Raw genomic sequence first — 15,000 nt, forward strand, 5'->3', positions numbered from 1 at the left:
TTTACTCACACAAGATACACACACGCACAGGCACACACACGCATGCGTACACACACACACACACACACACATGCACACACACACACGGAGATGCATGCACACCCACAAGAAAAGAGAGCTGTAATTTCAGAGGTTGATCGACGGAGACAGATCCAATCCCTCTGAGATATACACACACCCCCCCCTTCCTCTCTCTCTCTGTATATATTTCTCTTCTCCCACTCCTGCTTTTTATCTGGTTGTAGTCCTCCTCCACCCTCTTTGATTTGGTAAAACAATCTGGCCCTGCGGTCTGTCACTGTTCCTGCTGTGTGCGAGCTGCCAATCACTGACATTAGGAGACCAAGAGGCTAGGATGAAAGATGACAGGTGGGTGGTGCAAATGCCACCTCAAGGACACTCAGATCATGTGTGTGTGTGTGTGTGTGTGTGTGTGTGTGTGTGTGTGTGTGTGTGTGTGTGTGTGTGTGTCTGTGTGTCCATGTCTCCTGCCATTACCTTGTAGTTGACTGGAAATGAAATGGAATCACAAATCTGTGTGTGTGAGTGTGTGAGTGTGTGTGTGTGTGTGTGTGTGTGTGTGTGTGTGTGTGTGTGTGTGTGTGTGTGTGTGTGTGTGTGTGTGTGTGTGTGTGTAAACACACAGTAATGCCTATATGGAAATATAAATCAACGATTAGAACAGCAGGAACAGGCACTAATACATACAAAGACAAGCAGAAGGGGAGAAAAAGAGAGAGATGCCAGGGAGGCAGAGAGGGAGACACAGAGAGGGAGGGGGAGAGAGCAAACAGGAGAGAGCGAAAGGCTGAGAGGAAGGAAGAAAGATGAAAGATGGAAGGAAAAAGGTAAGAGGAGAGAGAGAGAGAGAGAGAGAGAGAGAGAGAGAGAGAGAGAGAGAGAGCGAGTTGAATGAGCGTGTAGACTGCAGAGATGACTGCAGCAGGGAGAGAGGGACTGACACAGAATACCAATGGACCTATGGCTGCTCAATACACAATACAAAACACACACACACACACACACACACACTATGTCTACTTTAGGAACGCTCAGAGATACCATATAGGCAACCAGGCAGACTGCAAGACACACACGTACACACACACACGTACACACACACACACACACACACACACACACACACACACACACACACACACACACAAACTAAAGCCGCCCAGTCAGTCAGCCAGTCAGAGAAGGCCTTCCCGTGGAGGCTGCCTCTCCCCCCCCCTCACTCCCAGCAGCTATACAGTAAATGTCAACCTCCATGCTCTCCCTCTGATCCCGGCTGACTAGCCCGAGAGGATGGAGGAGGAGAGGTGGATGAGACAAGGACAACAGGATGAGTCGCTGTGGAGATGTGGAGAAAAGAACAGAAAAAATAACCCTGTAGAGAAAAACAGTGCTGCCTGTGACGTTGCGTCTGCAGCGTTGAATGGTCCGTCAAGATGTGGGCGACAGACTTTTTGAGTTGCATTATGCATGGAGGGTCTGCAGAGGCACCAAGCCTTCATCATGATGTGACAGAGGAGGAGAGGAATGAGTTGGCACTGGCATATTAGGAAGTGTGGCTTCCTGGAAACAACGCTGGACCATAAATAGCACATGGATGGAAATGGAGAAAAAGGATGTAAATAAGCAACACGAGAGTCGTAACGTAAGTATAAGATTGTGCAGCATCTTAAGTACATCTATGCCTGACCTTCGCCTTTGGGCTTAATGAATAAAAAGTGCATAATTTAAGGAAATGTATTAATTCCTTGTTTTTATCAGATTATTTCAATTCAGGGTCTAGAGAGAGAGATTTCACATCACGATTATAGTGACCAAAATGATCACGGTTATCAGTATTATCACAGTTTGTTAAAATGTGCTGAAAATGTTCAAAAAGTACTAATACACTCACAGAAATCATTTCACCAAGTTTTATATTGAAAACTCAGACCCAAAAAGGACTTGATACACTCACTGAAATCATTTGGGGCGTCCGCCGCCGTCAGTTGTGAACCCTTTTGAGCAAAGCGAGCATTTTGACTTTCATCGCCTGCATCGACGCTGAACAAGGGAATGGAAGATTAGAGGAGGAAATGAACTGAGGGAAAGGAGGAGAAAAATGATGCTCTGCAAGACACGCTGTATCTCCTGCTCTAAGCACACGAGCCAGTGTTGCTGCACAGTCAAGTGTCACAGTGAACCTCGTTCATCTCCTCCTGATGGCAGGAAGCCTGTTTTTAAGCACTGAGGAAACAGTTTATATCCGTTTTTTAATAAATAAAATCCAGCATATCAAACCTACACTCACAGGGCACTTTATAAGGAACACCCCGTACAGCTGCTTATTCGTGCATTATCCAGTCAGCCAATCATGGAGCAGCAGTGCGATGCATAAGATGCAGATACACGTCAGCAGCTTCAGGTGATGTTCACATCAAACATCAGATTTAGGGGGGAAATGTGTTCTCAGTGACTTTGACCCAAATGGCTGTTGGTGTCAGTTGGGCTGCTTTTGAGTATTTATACGGCTGATCTCCTGGGATTGATACACGCAACAACAGTGTCAGGGAAGGCCACAGTAACTCAGATAACCTCTTTACAACTGTGGTGAGCAGAACAGCATCTCAGAATGCAGCATGTCAAACCTGGAGGCAGATGTCACTTTGGTAGAACGGTTGACATTGAGCTGGAAGCTGATACTAAGGGTTCTTAATAAGGTGCCCTTGTGAGTGTATATTTCATGTAGTTGCTACACAAAGCAGTGGTTGTAAACTGCCTTGCTTTTCCATATCAGTGTTCCACATGTGAAGAACATCAACTTCAAACTAAAGTATTTCATTAGGCCGACTTAATTAAAATCTAATGAACACTGCAGCCTCTGTTGCTACCTAAAGTTAATTTGCTTGTTGACCAACATCTCATTAGCTCTTTCTGGCTCCTCTCTTGCATCACCATACAAGGCTTAATGCATTATTGGAGCATCTGGGTCGTCGTCGTCTTCTTCTGTGGTGTTTTATGGCAGTTGGCATCCTTTATGTTGCATTACCGCCTCCTTCTGGATTTATCCATCCACTGTTTGCCTACATTCTGTAAAACCCAATCCTTCCTCGAGCAAGTGACGCTCGTCGACTTCTCCTTGATCTCTGCTCTTCTCCCCCCGAGCATCGGGGTCTTGCTCATGTGTGTACCCCAGCGTTACAAATGCTGAGAATCACTGACAAGCATCGCGTCGCGTTGTATTATTGAATTTACATGAAAAATATATCAACTCCTGCCTTTTCGACTGAGGGATTTCTCACTTGTCTCAAAAGTAAAACTAAGAAGTGGAAGTATGGTAGAGGAAATGTATTGAAGGAGAAGGGAAATTTAAAAAAGATATGAGCGACAGATGTCTACTTTATAATGTGGCACTTGTTCAGAGGACAGAATGCATCATCCATCAGTAGATATGAGTGCAGCAAGCGTGGCCTATAGAAGAGTTGTATTGTATTGAAAGTGACAGGCAGGTGATTTCAATGACGGATGTCGGCTTCATGTTAAACATCACATTATCACTATGATGCACACACATCAACAAGGCCGGTGAGTGATGGAGAGGTCTGCAAGTCTTTTGTATGGATTGTGGTGAAACGTGAAAAAGTGTGAGTCTGTGTGTGTGCATGCAAAGTACATGTGTTTCATATACTGGATATGCATGTGCACAGCTTGAGTGTGTATGTGTACATGCGTACGCCATACATGTGTGTGTGAGTGTATGTGTGTGTGTGTGTGCGTGCGTGTGCATGCGTGCGGGTGTGTGTGTGTAGTGCAGTGTGAGTGTTTTCCATTTAGTGTGTTGGGGCTAGAATTGGCCTGTCAGTCAAAGTAAAGTGGGAGAGGACAGGTGTCGGGGGAGTGGAGGAGAGGAGGAGAGAGGGATAGAGAGTGTGTGAAAGAGATGGATGAAAGAGTAACGGAGAAGGGCAGAGGAGCAGGAGGTGAAAGAAAGTTTGGGTAGCCAATGTCCAACTTTTGCTACTTTCCCAATAAGATACAGTTGGTCTGTGTGGGAACGCCCACAAAATGTTATACAGCTATGCGCGCGCGAGTGGGGTAAAAAAAAAAAACATATATCTCTATGGGCTGACTCACCAAAGGACGGTGCTGCGGCTCTACACTACAGGATCGGGGATTCTAGAGCAGGTGCATAGACGTCTGTTCAGATGTGCGTTTACTGCGGTGGTTGAATCTCCGATGCGGTCTGCCTGGGCTGGGCTAGCAGCTAAATGCTAACTATGCTGAATGGGGAGAACTGGAGGATTCACCACACCCTGACCACGCCCCCAGCCAGCTACCCCGGCTATGACGAGACATCAACTGTATCTATTCACCTTATGTTGCCTCGCCCACTTTCTCTCTTCCTTGTCAGACGTAATTGTATTTGTTCTTCCGGTTGAGCGTTAGCCGGCTGGTTGCATTGTAAACATGGATAAACTGGAAACATGAAGTTTGGCAACATTCAGCAGCTACACTGCGGCGAGTGTGGCCAACTTCACTTACATGTTGTTCATAGCGTTACTGCTGCGACGAGCCGATGGCTGCACCCCGTCGGCATTTAACGTTAGTTACAAAAGCACATCGACAGGGTTTTCTCACTGCCAGTACAGTAGGGGTTGACAGATACTAGCTAGTCCGACCGGTCACACAGCCAGCGCTCCTCGCTGCTCGTTAAAAAAATGTCCAAATAGGCGTTATTCTGATAAACTAGTCACATATTTGGAATATATGTTACGTTCTCACCCGGAAAAAAAACATTAAGACTTTATAACGGTTTGTTTGTTTTGCTTGAAAACAGCTTTTTGGCAAGTCTAAAAATGATAAAGGTAGGAGTAATCTACTTCCGGGTGTAAAACGGAATAACGATGACAAAATGACGTTATGCAGAAGCCTCCTGATATGGACAAATGATAAGGTGAATAGTAAAATGCTAATGGGAATGCAGCAGCCCTACAGTACAAATGCCTCCAAAAATCAATGAGATATGAAAAAGGTTAGAAGGACACTTCTGCCTGTGCTCACAAAGTTAACAGCTTGTTTTATAGCTTGCAGCCATGGCAAGAATTAAAGATAAGATTGACAAAGAGTTCAGGGGCCAGTTTCACAAAGACAGACTTTGACTATAGAGACACTGCGGAGCGCGTCATCATTCAGAAACCACACCCAAAACGGGGGGAAACAAAAACTCCCCCCCCAATCCTGGAGTTCTCCTATGTCCTCAATGGTCGCGTGTTGCACACAAAGATCATATATACGGAAGATGAACACTCCAACTTACTTCCTTGACAGCTAGATCCACATTTTTCTTCTCTCCAATTCTCAATGGCTTCCTTGTTTTGCTCGGGAGTACAAAAAAACTTTAATTGGTGATTTTTTTTTACATTTGTTGTCTGCGCAGCCCCACCACACAACAGCTTTTAGCTATGTTTAATTCAAGGAAAATGACGCTGGTGTGTGGAAGTGAATGGAGAGCTTTCCCCCTTCATGGGCGTGGCCTATTTCATGCAGTGTCTCTATAAGTGCCTAATTGCAACCAGCTTATGAACAAATACCAAACAAATGCCAAATATGAAAAGTAAAAGTTGACACTTGTAGCCCAGCTGTGAAATGGTCTGCTCCAGCTGTGAAATGGTCTGCTCCAGCTGTGAAATGGTCTGCTCCAGCTGTGAAATGGTCTGCTACAGCTGTGAAATGGTCTGCTCCAGCTGTTGATATTTCAGCATCTTGGATAGAAAGGCTTCCTCCACACACTTTCGCTCAATGGCTTCCACTTCTCCCTCTTTACACTCATCTCCTATCATTGATTTCCAGGGTTTGTTTTGGTGTGAAGTTCTTCCTGCTGCTCCTTCTCTCCTTAGATTGGCTCCCTAAAGGTGCAGCCATGAATATTTCACTAAACTGCATTCTCAGGTTATCAATATTAAAGTGCCATATTCTTTATAAATATTCTAAAAATATAGCTGGACTCTGCCCCCCTCAGTGGTGCATTAAAAATGCATGCGCACCTAGCAAACTAAAGCTCCCACCACAGCACACTCACAGGCACGGATGCTGGGCCAAGGGGTTCGTTATAGCAGATGGTTTCCAACTCTCTCTCTCTCTCGATGTGTGTCCGGTGTGTGCGTGTGTGTGTGTGTGTGTGTGTGTGTGTGTATACATGTGTATTTCTAGTAGCACATCCTCTGCTCCTGTCACACCTACTGCAGAGCAGAGTAGCAGTCCAGCTCAGTGCTAAACCAAGAAAAGAGGCTTTTCTGTCAGACATCTGAATCACCACAGCTTAATGCATCGCTACAGCACTCTGACATTACAGACAGTTAGACAGACTAAAACACACACACACAGACAGACAGACAGACACACACACACACACACACACAACTCACAGCGCACTCACATACTCTCACAAACACATACACACACGCAACTCAAACGCTCTGACTCGTACTCTCCGTCACATACCGTACACCAGTGGTTCTCAACGTGGAGTCTGGGGACCACCGGGGGTCCTGGCAGGGGCTCCTGAGGGTCCCCAGCGAACTGATGAATTGTTAAACTTCACCATCGTCTCATTTACAAGAAGTTAACACAATTAGAGAACGTAGAAGAACAAGACTGTTTTGTGATCATATAGTTTGATTGTTATCTCGCGACCTGCAATCCAGAGAGTCATGGAATTCTGGACAAAATCATAATCTAAGAATACAAATATTCTCCGATTTTGGGGTCCGAGAAACACAATCTCATCAAATGGGGGGGGGTCCATGGTCAGAGTCTAATTTGGACTAAACGATGGGCCCTGGCTAGGAAAACACTGAGAATCACTGCAGTACAGGAGCCCTGTCTCACGTCCACACACTCAGTCTGTTTGTGTCTGGCCCACTCACACGTCTCCCTCCCTCACCGTGGTGAGATGTCGCAGCCCTGCTGCATGAAGGCTCCCAGAGAGAACCAGAGGGAGTTGAAGATGCCGAACTCATTGGGCGGCTGGTCGGTGGGGCCCTGCTCGGCCGACCCCTCCTCTGGCTCCTCAGCATGCCACTCATAAGGGCTGAAACGACTCACCTGACGGGACAGAGGGAGGCACACTTTGCTTTGTTTTTCGCTGTTTTAACACTTCAACATCATCACATCACCGTGACTTTCATATAGACCGAATCACAATGTTTGTTTACAATAACGTCCAGGTAGACAACGACTGTTTCACGTACAGTTTAATGGAGGAGGCGGGGAGCAACTGAGATCAAGAGAAAATGGTTCAGTCTAAAACGCATGTTTGATGCTTTCATAACTCATTCATTAACAACACTAACGTTAGTTCGGACACCTAATTTACCTGTTGGGCCACAGAATAAAAACGATAAGAGCTTGAGTTCATCTAAAAATATAGCTGGTGCGACCGGCGGTGAGATGTCTGTTGGGGAGATTTGGTTTATCAACACAGTACATAAAATAACCACAGCCAAACGTCAGTTAGGTCAGACCACTGTGTTTAACTAGGGTATAAATATCTTTAACGTTACAATTACGTCTGAAAATGACAACAGAAATAGACAATACACACGTTAGTGATATCTCCACAATTTAAATCAATCAGCAGGTGTCTACCTGGAAGTACCTTTTGTTGTTAACGCAACGCCACAGTGATTCGGTCTATTGGCTGAAATAATGAGCTGCACAGCAGGAGAAGAAACACTAGTTTAGTTATATCAATAAGATCCAATTAAAAGTCAAAGACAGAGTTATTTCTCACCACAAGTGAGAGGGAAGACAAAATCTAACATCCTGTCCCCAGTCATCACCAGGATGCATCATAAGCTGAATCAAAAACAGACCGGTGGCTTGTAGCAGTTATGGCTGTTCCAACTTCACATTTTCAATCATAGCGCCCCCATCAGGGCATTCAGAGGAGGTTCACCAATCAGATTTCATTGTGTGGTGGACAGAAATGATCCAGGATGACATCAAGCTTGAAAGCTTATTGCCATTTTGGTCAGTGTGTGTGTGTGTGTGTGTGTGTGTGTGTGTGTGTGTGTGTGTGTGTGTGTGTGTGTGTGTGTGTGTGCGCGTGATCCAAATGAGACATATTCTTTCATCCTGCGACACAAGCCTATGAGAAGCAGAGTGCTGTTGTCCTGTGGGAGGAGCCACCAGACGCAGGCCTGCACTCCTGCAGTTGAACAATCGCCGATACTCACCAAAAACAGCACCACGCTGACTCCGATGTAGGCGAACACGATGCACATCCAGATCTCGTAGGCCAGTGGGTCCAGGAAGGAGAACACACCTGGTTTAGACTTCTGAGGCTTCTTGATCATAATGGAGATTCCTAGAGACATGAAGGGCTTCGAGAAGTCGATCACCTCCTCTCTCACCAGAGTGATGGTCAGCGGGGCCACGGCGATCTCCGCTTTCTGCAAAGAAGACAGCATTATTCATCAGAATGCAGGACATGATGTCAGTGCGGCCATGTCAGCTCTGTCTGGATGGAGATGATGCAGGTACGAAGGACTAGAACAAAGCGGAACAGGGGGTTGTGGGTAGTGGAGTCCTGGAACAGGGGGTTGTGGGTAGTGGAGTCCTGGAACAGGGGGTTGTGGGTAGTGGAGTCCTGGAACAGGGGGTTGTGGGTAGTGGAGTCCTGGAACAGGGGGTTGTGGGTAGTGGAGTCCTGGAACAGGGGGTTGTGGTTAGTGGAGTCCTGGAACAGGGGGTTGTGGGTAGTGGAGTCCTGGAACAGGGGGTTGTGGTTAGTGGAGTCCTGGAACAGGGGGTTGTGGGTAGTGGAGTCCTGGAACAGGGGGTTGTGGGTAGTGGAGTCCTGGAACAGGGGGTTGTGGTTAGTGGAGTCCTGGAACAGGGGGTTGTGGGTAGTGGAGTCCTGGAACAGGGGGTTGTGGGTAGTGGAGTCCTGGAACAGGGGGTTGTGGGTAGTGGAGTCCTGGAACAGGGGGTTGTGGGTAGTGGAGTCCTGGAACAGGGGGTTGTGGGTAGTGGAGTCCTGGAACAGGGGGTTGTGGGTAGTGGAGTCCTGGAACAGGGGGTTGTGGGTAGTGGAGTCCTGGAACAGGGGGTTGTGGGTAGTGGAGTCCTGGAACAGGGGGTTGTGGGTAGTGGAGTCCTGGAACAGGGGGTTGTGGGTAGTGGAGTCCTGGAACAGGGATACAGAGATGGCTCAACTCCTGTATCTGTGTCGTGTGCATGGGTTTCACCACTGCCCTTTAAGAGACTAACGGCAGTTCCTGATTCTATTGGAGTCAATGGGAGAAGTGAGCGTGATGGCAGAGTATGATTCTTTTGCTCCATACTCATCAAAGTTAAATATTGGAACCAGTTTCCACAAGCCACATATCTACTGAACATTCCGACACTAATATGGCATTTTTCAGAGAGACAAAGTAGGGGAAAATTTACTTTGTTCTAGACACCTGTCTCTGTCTCAGCCACACACTTGAGATTTGGCAACAGGAGTTAACGTTGGCAGGTAGCGATTAGCTAAAGCTACATGTGAAGTTCGCAGATGTAGTGGCTAAATCAGTGGCTGGATTCCCCCCCCCCCAGTGGATATCTTAGTTACAACTAGATTGATCTAACAAGGGGCAGTTTTGTTTCTATGTTGTGTTTATTCAGTTTTGGGAACTCACAATCTCTAGCTCAAGTTCTTGCTAGGTCAGCACAACACTTCAAGGGGAGAGGTGGCCACGCCCATTTAGGAGACCAGAAGAGTATACCAGTTCATACTATTGGCAGAGCCTGTAATGAGCAATCTCTATTAGTGCATTAACTATCTCTTTTATAAGTATCTAAGTGGCAGCCATGATAAGAGCTGGTGGAATTCTCTAAGCTGTAGCGCCCCCGTATGGGCATATTTTTAAATGTAATTTTTATTAAACCTACGCCAGACCCCTGAACAGTGTTTTGGCGACTTTTGGAGGCGATCGGAGCAATAGTGTGCCTTGCAACTCCAGACAGATGGACAGACACACCACCAATTATAGGAGTAGGAGAGGATAGACGGTAAAGAGAAGCAGAGCGAGTGTTGAGTAATTAATTCATCACCAGGAATTGAGAGCAAATGGGGAGAGAAAGAAAGGAGAAAGAGAGTGGATTGGGTGAGATGGGAGGAAGAGTAAAGAGAGAGAATGAGAAAGAGGTAGAATGACAGAGAAGTAATTCATAGGCATGAGCGACGTTGCCAGAATATAAATCAGCCGGCAAGGTCTCTCTCTCTCTCTCTCCCTCACTCACACACACACACACACACACACACACACACACACACACACACACACACACGCACGCACGCACGCACGCACACACACGCACGCACGCACGCACGCACACACACACGCACACACACACACACACACACGCACACACACACATGCATACATTCTGCGCAAGAGTCAAAAACATCATTCATTCAGCACTTTGAGAATGTGCATCTCTGCATAGCTGTATGCGTTCAAATGTCTTAACCCAGAAGGAAGCTACAATAACAGCATATCAAATGCAGTGTTCTTTCGCCGCAAGGAAGAAGAGTGAATGAACTACAGTAGAAAAGGAATAGATGGAGAAAAACGACAGGAGGAAGGTGGAAGTGTCATGGTCGCCACAGAGGGAAATCCAAAACTAGAGTTTGCAGGGGGTGGGGGTGGGGCGGGGACGAAGCGAGGGAGGCAACAAATCAGAGGGAGAGAGGTCAAATGAGTGAGAGACATAACATGAACATGAAGGTACAAGAATGAAGAGAGGCGGAGGCTGGGATGAACAGGGAGACTAAAGGAGACAGAGATTTAAAGGCAAGGAAGCAGAGTAGAGGACAAGGGACGGAAAGCATATTCTGTCTTTCCTCATGTGGGTGGAAGAAGAGTCATCAGAGAAGAGCGGGAGTGTTTGGAATAAATCACAGGCGATTAGCCGGTGAAGTGCTTCTCCAGGCTAATTAATATTGTCAGCGTTGTGCAGGAGCCTCCTATCTCTAGTTTCACTCTTCCACGACGGGACAACTGACACGTCTGCCACGTGGTGAGAAAACTGATCCTAGCCTACTGTGTGTTGACTACTAAAGACACACAGGACTCAGGGAGGACACTGACATGACTGCTTATTGTGGAGAAATACATGAGTACGTTTGAATGTTTTTTTTTGTTTTTTTTTAAGCATTTGTTTATTGAGATTTTGCATATAAATCAAGGATAAAATAGTACAAAATATCAGCAATATAAACAATATAAACATTACGTTTGAATGTTTTACAGCTATTGCCTGAACAACTATTTGTTATTTAATGTACTGTAAATTCAAAATGGTTTGTGGTGCTAAATTCTCTGCACTACTTCCAGAATCCTACACTTCATTCCACCTGTTCCAAGACATTCAGTTTCAAAAGTGCATATCCATTTTGTTTAATAGATGTATCTTTATCTATATGACCATACCTGTTTTGATTTATTTATTTAAGTGTCAATGTTCATGTCCTTGTCCTCCGTTCACCCCCCCATGTATCTATACAGTATCATCTCTGCCTTCTTCCTACTAACCATCTCTGTCTCCCACATCCCTCTCTTCCACTTCCCTTCTCACCCTATCTATCTATCTATCTATCTATCTATCTATCTATCTATCTATCTATCTATCTATCTATCTGTACTGTATGTATTATCCCGTCTTGTAAAGCGCTGGGTAAGTCTGTTTAGATAAGTGCTCTATAAAAACACACTATAAAAAAAGCAAACCTGGACTCCAATCAAGTTGGAGAAGGATGCTTAAAAGAATAAGGATGCACTTTAGCTCAATTATTTTGCAGTGTGACTGCAAAGGGGTTGAATACATCATTTTGGGCTCAGCTTTTAATTTTTAATTAATTTGTAAAACAAAGTGTGTGCGGATCAGTGACAAAGAATCCAAATGTGATTCATTTTTAATTGAGGCTGTAACACCACAAAATTCAGAAAATGTCAAAAGGGGGTTGAATACTTTATGATGGCTTTGCATATTAGAACGATTTCCAATCCATCCTTACCCCATAGACAAGCTCTCCGACCATTCCATTCCAGATCTTTGTCTCTGGATCTCTGGCGCCGTACTTCCCGTCGGGGACGATGGAGATCTTGTATTTGATCCCGATGTGTTTGGCGATCTCCTGGGCCAGGTCCACGCAGTAGCCCTCAAACTGCTCGTTGCCTTCGTACAGCTCCCAGTTCTTCTTCAGCATCACGTAGGGACCCTCCTACAGAAGCCAGCAGAGAGAGGGGAGAAAGACACAACTGTTTTGGAAGAACCTGGTGATTAACACAATAAAGAAATTGGAGCATTTTAGGAGGAGCAGTAAAAAAAAAAATCCACAATTCACTGGAGGAGAGCACATAGAGAAAAGTGATGCTGGTGAAAATCATTCCAATGGAAAAAAAAAGAGAAGGTTATGTACATTTTTACATTATTAAAGGGAGCTAGTATTACATTTTACCATACCCAGAGGGGTCTGTGAAATACACCAGTGCAACAATGTAGACAGAATAATACAGAAAATATTTTTGCACGGCCAAAGTAAAAGGAAACTTGGAATAAACCAGATCGCATGAAAATAATATTTTAACCAAAATGTCAGAATATGAAAATATGCACATCATTAATAAGCATATAAGAGATATAATAAGATGTGATTTTTTTTACAGTAGATGAGTATAAGATTTATATATACGGTAATAAGATTTTTAAATTAGATAAGGGACAAACCTCTAGAATGATCTGGCACACTGAAAGTCATGCATGCATATGAAGATCTACAATTGTTTCATCTAGTTCATGCAAAGGCAAATGATAGACAAAAAACACGTATAAACGTAAGCGTGTATAAAACCCGGCAGCCACAACAAACCTGATAGAAACTGTTACACGGTTTATAAAATGGGAAAGGAAAGTATTGGAGCTGGTTTTTGAAGTGGCCATTGTGTCATGGTGGATGTTTTATAACTTGTGTTTCTGACTCTGAGTGCCTATTTTAATACCTCCTTCTTACTCTACACTCCTCCCCCAGGACCTGCAGCTGACTCTATACAACACTAATGCTGAGAGGAGAGAAATGAACAGGAGTGAGGCAAAACATATACTATATATATGTGTGTATATATGTACATATATATACTGTGTGTGTATATGTGTGTGTATATATATATATATATATATATATATATATATATATATATATACTGTATATATATACTGTATATATATATGCATACACGTATACATATATATGGGAAAAAAGATGAAGAGCACTCCGTCGGTAATGTATCATAAGAGTTGCAATGGTTTTGGGGCATACAGTACAGTTAGCAAAGATGACAGCATAGAGATGGGTTCTTGTTGTCTAGGGAAAAGGTGGCTACATTTGACTGGCAAACACTAGGCAAGACACAGACACACACACACACACACACACACACACACACACACACACACACACACACACACACACACACACACACACACACACACACACACACACACACACACACACACACAAACTTTTGAGTGACAGTGCATCCGTCAGGAGCAGTGAGTTATGGCATTATGCCTGGGGCTCCCCGCCCTGTAATCCGACTGAAACAAAGCCTATTAAAATGCTATCAAAAACCTTTTAATCAAAGACTAATCTCATCTAATTAATCAAACATGCTTTCATAAGATCCAACACTTGGAAGCTATGAAACGGATTATGAAGATCATAAAACACAATAAAAAAAGATATCATACATTAGAAATCAATTGCTCATTCAGGAAATTGATTCATATTGAAAACAAGTACAATTTAATCAAAAGAGGCTTTTACACTCACAAGCTAAGAAATCATTCCAGGAGACTGAATTACATTGTCCATTACAAGCCCAGTTCAAAAACAGAACCAATATCAACACAAATCTTACAATGGACGATACTGCATGAACAAACAGTAGTATCATTGTACATACATGAAGAAAGAAGAAAGTTTTTACACATCAAAGGTTCAGGGGCAAAAAAGTCCCACAAAAAATGACAGCATTAGCAGATTACTTGTCTTGTAAACCCTAATAAGGACGTCAGTGGAAGATTTGCCATAACAAATTGCAGTTATTGAAACACAAGATTATACAAATGAGAATTCAGTCCTTAATTTATGCAGAACATCTTACCCAAGCACATAGATTCCACTAGCGACATAAAGAAACGATCTGATGCAAGAGAGACAATAACAAACGCTTTTATCATCTTCACCATCATCTTCAGGCACAAGAACTTGTCCCATTGTGTTAATTCCCAGAGCAGAGGCTACAAAAACACATTTCTCCTCAAAGCTAATTATCACAGACATTAGAAGGCCCCGGGGCGCCCATTCCACTGACTCGACATGAATCACAGTGTTAATGAAGAGCAAAACAAAGGCAAGAACATTCCCTCTTAACAGTGTTAATGAAGAGCAAAACAAAGGCAAGAACATTCCCTCTTAACAGTGTTAATGAAGAGCAAAACAAAGCCAGAACATTCCCTCTTAACAGTGTTAATGAAGAGCAAAACAAAGCCAGAAGATTCCCTCTTAACAGTGTTAATGAAGAGCAAAACAAAGGCAAGAACATTCCCTCTTAACAGTGTTAATGAAGAGCAAAACAAAGCCAGAAGATTCCCTCTTAACAGTGTTAATGAAGAGCAAAACAAAGCCAGAACATTCCCTCTTAACAGTGTTAATGAAGAGCAAAACAAAGGCAAGAACATTCCCTCTTAACAGTGTTAATGAAGAGCAAAACAAAGGCAAAAACATTCCCTCTTAACAGTGTTAATGAAGAGCAAAACAAAAGCAAGAACATTCCCTCTTAACAGTGTTAATGAAGAGCAAAACAAAAGCAAGAACATTCCCTCTTAACAGTGTTAATGAAGAGCAAAACAAAGGCAAGAACATTCCCTCTTAACAGTGTTAATGAAGAGCAA

At 44.0% G+C, this 15,000-nt stretch overlaps 1 protein-coding gene across 2 annotated transcripts in view; it reads right to left on the reverse strand.

Annotated features, from left to right (window-relative positions):
- gria4a (glutamate receptor, ionotropic, AMPA 4a) overlaps positions 1 to 15,000 on the reverse strand; it is a gene marked incomplete at both ends in the record, with an annotated part of 168,574 nt that overhangs the window by 36,305 nt on the left and 117,269 nt on the right. For both annotated transcript variants that reach the window (XM_083637609.1, XM_083637608.1), the window contains 3 exons: positions 6,941 to 7,101; positions 8,235 to 8,450; positions 12,062 to 12,268. In XM_083637609.1, coding sequence (XP_083493735.1) covers positions 6,941 to 7,101; positions 8,235 to 8,450; positions 12,062 to 12,268 — 584 coding nt within the window. The remainder of the gene's footprint in view (positions 1 to 6,940; positions 7,102 to 8,234; positions 8,451 to 12,061; positions 12,269 to 15,000) is intronic.

The sequence above is a fragment of the Poromitra crassiceps genome, assembly GCF_964638095.1.
Source record: "Poromitra crassiceps genome assembly, chromosome: 5".
NCBI classification, from domain to species: Eukaryota; Metazoa; Chordata; class Actinopteri; order Beryciformes; family Melamphaidae; genus Poromitra; species Poromitra crassiceps.